Source organism: Lactuca virosa, chromosome 1, assembly GCF_052849685.1.
Source record: "Lactuca virosa cultivar CGN04683 chromosome 1, Lactuca_virosa_CGN04683_v6, whole genome shotgun sequence".
In the NCBI taxonomy this organism is placed as follows: Eukaryota; Viridiplantae; Streptophyta; class Magnoliopsida; order Asterales; family Asteraceae; genus Lactuca; species Lactuca virosa.
This window is the reverse complement of record NC_136426.1, coordinates 78,101,470-78,110,300: the sequence shown is the minus strand read 5'-3', so window position 1 is coordinate 78,110,300 and position 8,831 is coordinate 78,101,470. Positions and strand designations below refer to the sequence as shown.

Genomic DNA, 8,831 nt, shown 5'->3' with positions numbered 1-8,831 from the left:
ATTGATCTCATACAACTACCTAAGGGTAGTGAAGTTCATTTTGAGGCAACGACTCGGGCCAAAGAAATACAGAAAATTCATGAGCAACTCAAAGCAAAGATTGAGCATGTGAATGACTTGTACAAGAAAAAGGCCAAAAAGCATCGCAAGAAGGCTCTTTTTGAACCTGGGGATCTCGTATGGCTACACTTAAGGAAGGAAATATTTCCTTCAAAAAGGAAGAACAAGTTAATGTCAAGAGGAGATGGACCCTTTAAAGTGCTCGAAAGGATTGGGGATAATGCTTACAAACTTGAGTTACCGGGGGACACAAACGTATCAGCAACTTTTAATGTTGAAGATCTTTCTCCTTATTTTAAAGATGGTCCATTGGAAGATTTTAGGGCAAATCCTTCCCAACCAGAGGAGGTTGATGTAGGGGCAATCATGTTATTTTCAGCTAATACCAAATCAGCCCATTTCATGTCTCCAACTCACCTTGGGCTTAAATCAGATTCTTATTTTGGGTTAAAAAAAGTTCAAGGAAGAAGTATCATTTTCCGGCAACCCAATAAAGTTGAAGAGTCTCCATAATCAGCCCGATTAATGTTTTTAATGTTTCTTTAATTGTCTTTTAATTGTTTTCCAGCTTCTGGTCTTTCACTAGACTTTTCATTTTCCTAGAGTTATGTTTCCTTTAGTTTTTCAGCCCTATATAAGGAGCTCTAAGTTGTAGCAACAAAATCATCTTTTGAATAATGAATTTACCATAGCTTGTAAAGTTGTTTTTGAGTATTCATACACGAAAGGAGTCGATTCTTATTTGTTATTAGTGTGGTGCTGTTGCTTTATCACTATTAACATCAACCATCGCCAATTTGGTTGATCTTGGTGGTGTTTAATTACTTTATCCTTGATCTAATCAGGTTGTCTACCCTATCCCTGTTCATAGCCCTTTCTTTTATCCTATTTTCACACACTTACGTATCATAAATGCTGTTTCTTTTGACCACCATCATGAAGTAGCCCCTCGACATCAACAACAATGAAACCCAGAACTGAAAAAAAACTCTAAATTCATTCAAGAAGGAAGATCAGGGAAAACCAAAGAAGAAATGGTGGAACACAAACCTTCAAATGAAGTAGGTTGAAATAAGCTTGCTGATACAGAAACCCTTGAACTTCCATAGCCACTTCGAGCGCCGAAACCACCAGTGAAATTACCTTCGTTGCACACCATGGCCAAAGACAAACGAAGCCTAAAGAAGAAACATACGCAAAGAACAAAAACAAATGGATATTATAACCTCAATCAACAATGCAACCCCAGGATTAACAACTTTCTCAAACTAAAACAATAACAATAAAGAACACCATAAAATATTTTTTGATAACTTTTAACATTTTGTTTTTAGCCAAGCTTTAAAAATACAAATTTGTAAACAAAGGTATGATAAACTAACACGCATCTGAGGCAATTTGGTTCCCCATCTCTTTCTTCTCCGATCGTTGAAAGCCTGCCACTTCTTGGGTTCTGGTACGCCTTCGATCTTCATGGCGGTGAAGGAAGATGATTCAAAAGCTTCCATTGACTCAAGTAGTCAGGTAAAAAAAATTGGGAATATAAAGCACCCACCACCAGAACCCAAAAGTTCACCAGATGATTCATAGATACATTTCTTTGTTCAAAACTCGTCCTTCCCCTGATGCTTATTTCCCCTGCAACATCTATTTGGCCGTCCATGATAATTCCAAATTGGAAAAGGAAGATGGCAAAAACATCAATCGAAGCATCAATAACTAATAAAAATGGAGGAAAATCTCACAGATAAGTTATTACCTCTACTTAATATTGAAATTGGAGTCGCCGACGGGAAATCGAGGATCAGTACCTCTACTTAATAGTGAAATTGGAGTCAGCGACAGGAAATCGAGGACCAGGAAGTGAAAGCAATCGAAGTCGCGCAACGAGAAAATGAGAATCGGGAAGCGAAAGCAACCAGCGATTTATAGAAGGAAGCAAGATCGAACACCAGAAGAGGAAAAAGCTTAAATAGGTGGAGCAAAGAAGTGTTGCTTCAATGGAGGTAGAGGCAGAATAAATGAGTAGTAGATGAGGCGGTGAGTTGAGGCGGTGATGGAGTTTCTGTTGTCATTGGAAGAAGTGGAGGCGACACCACGTGTAAATATACGTTCTCAAGTTAAAGACAGGTGTAAAGGATCATTGGGAAAAAGAATAAGGAAGAGATTATCTTTACCAAAACCCAAAAAAAAAGAGAAAAAAAATCCACCAATGACAGCAAAGTATTGTTCACCAAGGAGTTCAAATTTAGTATATTATATAATATTTCATAAATATATTTTTATAATCGTTAAAAGTTTTCAAATAAGTATCTTAAAATAACTTAAAATAACAATAGTTAAAAATAACGCTATATAAATTATTATATTGTTACATGTAAAATCAAAAAATAATGTTGATGTTTTAAATAATTATAATTATAGAAATTAAAACATTAAGGAAATAAATTTTAAAAAAAATAGTTAACAATAACAACAACTATAAATAACATTAAACCATATATTATATTTAATTTTATTCATGTGTAACTTGCGGGTAAAACTTATTCAAACGATTGAGATTATGATGTTATAATAAATGTATATATTGTCATATAATTTTAAATAATCAATATATTATATCAATTTAGTATACGAATATTATATCAAATTTAACAACAACGTTATTTTTATATTTAAAAAAACATATATTTGTAAAGACTTCAAATATATATAGGTATTTTTGCGCATTACAATGTCAACATAAATATAAATTTCAGTTCCACTTAAAAAATCAAAGAATATTTTATAAATACTTAAAAGTGATAAATTGTAGTGATAAATGCAAAAACTAAATTGTAATATCAATTTAATTAAAATATTTCTTAAAGATATTTTCAGAATTGTTAAAAATTTCCAAATAAATAGCTTAAAATAACTTACAATAATAATAGTTAAAAATAACTCTATATAAATGATTATATTGTTAGCTTTTAAAAAAAAATGTTTGATGTTTTAAATAATTATAATGATAGAAATTAAAATATTAAGCAAATAAAGTTTAAAAAATTAATTAACAATAGCTACAACTATAAACAACATTAAACCATATATTATATTTAATTTTATTCATGTGTAAGTGACGGATAAAAGTCATTCAAACGATTGAGATTATGGAGTTATAATAGATGTATATATTATCATATAATTCAAAAGAATCAATATATTATATCAACTAGGTGTAAAACTCGTATAATATACGGGTTGATTAAAAAAATAAAATATTAAAATGTAAATAATATGTTTTTTTTAAATAAACTTTTGAAATAATGAATGAAATTTTGAAATAAGAAACATATTAATTGCAATTTAGTATAATATTTATTACATTTGGTAGTTTATATATATAAGTATAAGTATTATGTGGCTTTTTAATTTTAAAAATTGAAAAAAACCATAAATTGACATGTAGATATTATTTATTTAAAAAATATCACAAAATGACAAGTGTCAAAACTCATTAGAGATTGACATGTGGCAAAATTATCTTCATTTATTATAGTAGATTTAGTATACAAATTATTATATCAAATTTAACAACAACTTTATTGTTATATTAAAAAAAAAACATATATTTGCAAAGACTTCAACTATATAGGTGTTTCTGCGCAACGCACGTGCATTCGCCTAGTTTTTTCTCATAATTAAGAGAATTAAAGTGGTTGTGCAACAAAGCGTGGAAACAGTCAAATAAACTATGACTAAAGGACTATTTGCATTCGAAATATACATGGAATTTGGTGATTTTCTTTCAACTTCAGCTGCATAAGCAATCGTGACTAGTTGCATGATGGAGGTATCTTAATATTTTCTTATAATTTATCAAACCCATAAACCAGAAGTTGAAATCATCAATCGTTACTAACTCCACACAGTTGTTCCATGTTCTCTTTATGTTCACGCTCTCTCCAACTCCTTTAATTTTTCCTAGTGGGATAGAAACCTACACAGAACAATTTAAAGATCATGAAATAATTCAAAATCTGAGAATTGCATGCATGAGACTAGAGGAAAGTACTTCCGGTCGAATTCCCTCCTACATACCTTATATTGGAACTTTACCAGCTCGCCTGTCCTAGAATACGTTATGATGGGCCTATCACTGCAAAAAGCAACCCTTTCTGTAGACACAAACAGCACACCTGCAATGGCACCTGCTGTAGTGTACAAACAGCATTGAGAAGCCTGCAACAGTTTCTCTTCTTCTTTGATGCTGAAGCGCTTCCTAAATAGTTTGCGTTGGCTCCCAAATCGGAAGATTTTGGCACCATGATTCAACTTGTCTTTCATGATTTCAATTAGTTTGGGTCCTAAACTAACTGCATACAAGAAAATAATGATATTTAATGATTCATAGATAGAGAGAACTTGAGTTGTTTATTATTACAAGTTTAGAGAAATAAACTTTACCATAATCTTTAATCCAGACTGCAAAACTGTCATTTCTCTCTATGCCATTGATCTTGGAAGAAGTGGTAGAAAGAGGGCAATGGGGTTGATAAGGTTCAGTTGATAGTAGTCCCTTTGTTGATGATCTAATTGGAATTCCCATAACATGTTGTAAGAATCTCGGATCCATATTTTGATGGATTGCTGTGATTGATTTGGTTGCCTTTCTGGTCTGGAAGAACTTATTCAGAAATAGTTATATCTGAATTAGCTAATTAATGCTAAGTTGTTTGGTAATGTGTTTTGAATAATGCATGGTGATATTTATAGGCATATAAAGATGGCAAGAAGTAACATATTTTTAGTTGGGTGAGTGTCATCTATGTCTCATCGTTACTGCAGGTGATTAGAAGTGAGCAAATTAAAAGAATAGAATAAAGTAAGATTGGGTGAATTCTATCATTGAATTGACTTGTGCGCTCAACTGAGAATAGAAATTAAAGTTGGTGGTTTCGCTTTTGTTGCTTGGGAGAGGGGAGGCTGATTTTCCTTCAATTCATGATGTCGACACTTTCCAAGTCATCTCTATATATTATTAGTTGGTTGTAAATTCATGTTGATGGGTGCATATATAAAGCAGATTGTAGTCTTCCTGCCGACAAGTCACATGGAAGTTATATAGCTAACCAGGCTAAGGAACCTGAAATGGAAATGCTAATTAAGAATAATACTACTGTCTTTATCTTTGATATATCAAAATGATCTGTAAAGTGGTGGCAGAGAAGCTTTGTTATCTTTTAATTTCCATTGTGGTTGTATTCATCAGATCTTGGAACACGTTTTCCACTGTATGCAGAATCACAAATAGCCCAACCCATGTCACTATCAAAAGATATTAGATATGATGCAATATATATATCCTGTCAGTGTCGATGAAGTATCACTTTTATATATTTTACAATTCCTTTTGACCTAGATATTTATTTTCTGTTTAAAATATTAACATTAACACAAATTGATATTTACCTTTCCATCGTTTTTGGGATTGAACAAAAGAGTCAGTCTTTTAGTTTGTATAGTTGGACTATTGGATGGAAACCCACCATTGCTACCTTGACACACAAAGAAATATAATCCGTTATGAGTTGCTGAACAGACCAGCCGTGCAAGCCCCTAAGGTAATCGACTTTACATCTCAAGGATTTTAAACAGACTAGTCTTCTCGCGTGGGATCACTTAAGTGCATCTACCAACCAAGTAACAACTTAACGCCTTAATTACTTGAAGCCCCTCCCTCAATAGGTTATTTTTTATTAGGGCCACCACTTTTACTATTTTATAGTGTTTATTTTGCATAAGAATATATATTTTCGTTTACCGTCCCTTCATATTACATATAGATTAATTTATTTAATGAAATATATAATTACAATTTATATTATATATTTAACAAACTATTCAATCAAATAGACCTTATAAATACCTTAAAATACATATTAATATTGAATATATTATAAAGTTACCAAATTATAAGATCAATAAAAAATGATCTACAATACGAATTAAGTGCAAAATTACAAAATAAGTTAAACACTAATTCATAACATTTATAAGGGCGGTTTTTTTTGTTTAGCATTTAGTCGTAAATGTTAGAAAATCATTAGTATGAAATGTCCAAAATGTATAGTCTGAAATGTATGAAACTAATGCATAGTCTCAAATGGGTGATTTTTATGGGTTAAATATATTTGTAAGGGCAAATTTTAATGTGTTGGTTTGGTTATGTATGAAATGTATAGTTTGAAATATTTTTCATCGGTATAGTCACTACAAGAAAAAAAGGTATCAAAGACTGATATAATCAGTCTCTGATAGTTATAATCAGTCTCTGATGATAATCAGTGTCTGATTTTTCTAGTCCCCAGCTAGTCCCTGATACCTAGTCTTAGATAGTCAATTTTTTAAGTATCTAGGACTGAAAATCAGTCCCTAATTCATCAAAGTATCAAAGATAGACAATCAGTCTTAGATAATATCTCATCCAGTCTCTAATTTATTTTCATCAAATCCTCGATTTGATGTTATATCGGTCTCTAATACTATCTTTTAGGGACTGAATATTAGACTTTTATAATATATTAATCAGACTCTACTATTTTCATTGAAATCTCTATTTTGTGTCGTATCAGTCCCGTATAATATCTTTCAAGGACTAAATATTAATCTTTGATAATATCATGTTCTGTCTCCAATATCTTACCTTCAAGGCTCCAATTATTACTTATTAGTCCTTGATAATATCATTTGGGACTGAATGCCAGTCTTCTAAACTATATAATTTATTCTTTGATATTCTTTTCAATGATTGAATATCATTCTCAAGTACAATGTTATCAAATCCCTAACCTGGTATTTTAATGACTGAATATTAGTCTTAGATATAATGTCATTCAATCTCTAACTATATTTTTTAGGGGCTGGATATCAGTCTAAGATACAATGTCCATTAGTCCATAACATGATTTTTTAGTGACTGAATTCAGTCCCTAACATGGTTTTTAGTGACTGTATATCAGTCTAAGATTTAATGTCATTCAGTCCCTAACATAATTTTTCAATGACTGGATATTAGTTTTTGATACAATGTCATTCAGTCTCTAACATGTTTTTTTAGTGATTGAATATCAGTCTCAAATGAAATATCATTTAGTACCTAACATTATTTTTTATTGACCGGATACCAGTCTCAGATGTAATGTAAGTTTAGTATTAATAACTAGTTGTAAATGAGTTTAAGACTAAACGTAGCGAAAATGGAAAATGTATCGTAATCTAGACATCATATACAAACTTAAAACAATAAAAAAAATCTAAGCAACGTGTCAATAATTAAACTATATGTGAAAAAAGTTCTAAATTTTCACAAAAGGTCATGACTATTACTCTTGATCTAATATATCTGTCATGTCATCATATACATGCAGTTCTTCTTTATTAGGTGAGCACAATATGTTTTGAGAATCTGGGAACATTGGGTTCATAAACTGAAGCATCTTTTCACATTTCTCCTCACTTTTTTTTTTTTTTTACTTTTTCTTTGTTTTCTCGAAGCTCCTCCTCGAGTGCAATAACTTTTCTTTTGAAAGCTACTTCATCTTTTGAGACTAATTGAGACGTTTCCACTGCTTATAAGATATGTAGATCTTTTTTTCCTCATAATAAGTCCACTTGAAGTCTCACATCCAGATAGTAATGTTTTATGTTTCGCACAAATGATGTTAACGACTTGTTTCTCTATGTCATATTCTATTTCTGGAGTAATGCTTATTCCCGCCGAAACTAATTTGGTAGATTCATCCTCTTTCATTTGTTTTCTCGAAGCTCCTCATTGAGTGCAGTAAGTCAATAACTTTACTTTTGAAAGCTACTTCATCTTTTGAGGCTAATTGAGACGTTTCCACTGCTTATAAGATATGTAGATCTTTTTTTCCTCATAATAAGTCCACTTGAAGCCTCACATCGAGATAGTAATGTTTTATGTTTCGCACAAATGATGTTAACGACTTGTTTCTCTATGTCATATTCTATTTCTGTAGTAATGCTTATTCCCGCCGAAACTAATTTGGTACATTCATCCTCTTTCATTTGGAGAATATTTTCCTAAAACAACATAAAAACATATTGTAATAACTTATATATAACATCGATATCAATATATTACAGATGAAAATTAATATTAGTTAAGAAATCATTCTTACATATTGAATCTGTGTCTCGTCATTTATCCATTCCTTTGTAGGATGAAAATGCAAATTATTATATATATATATATATATATATATATATATATATATATATATATATATATATATATATATATATATATATATATATATATATATATATATATATATATATATATTAAATCTGAAGGAGCTTATGAATAGTAATTTTCTATGTTTTTGGTTTTGACCACAAAACTTTATATGCTTTACGTTTTGGCCACAACAAGTTTGGGAAATTGACAATTTTAATCCTTGGATTGCTTTGTTTGTAGTTTTGGCCACAATAAGTTTGGGAGGTTGACAGTTTTTGTCCTTTGATTGCCACCGTCTTAATATTTACATAAGCAATCCCGGCTTTAAAATTATGTTTACATAAATGGTCCCTATAATTTATATAAATGCTTTGTTTTGTAGTTTTGGCCACAATAAGTTTGGGAGGTTAACAGTTTTTGTCCTTTGATTGCTACCGTCTTAATATTTACATAAGCAATCCCTGCTTTAAAATTATGTTTACATAAATGGTCCCTATAATTTATAGAAATGATCCATATATTGATA

The 8,831-nt window shown here is 30.7% G+C and overlaps 1 protein-coding gene across 1 annotated transcript; it reads right to left on the bottom strand.

Moving 5' to 3' along the window:
- Positions 1–3,797: 3,797 nt before the first annotated feature.
- Positions 3,798–4,846, bottom strand: LOC145105301 (GEM-like protein 7). The gene is made up of 3 exons (XM_079042430.1): positions 4,510–4,846; positions 4,144–4,418; positions 3,798–4,042 (listed from the first exon to the last, which is right to left on the bottom strand). The coding sequence occupies exons 1-3, from the start codon at positions 4,676–4,678 to the stop codon at positions 3,857–3,859; spliced, it is 630 nt and encodes a 209-aa protein (XP_078898556.1). The 5' UTR covers positions 4,679–4,846; the 3' UTR covers positions 3,798–3,856.
- Between the last annotated feature and the right edge of the window lie 3,985 nt (positions 4,847–8,831).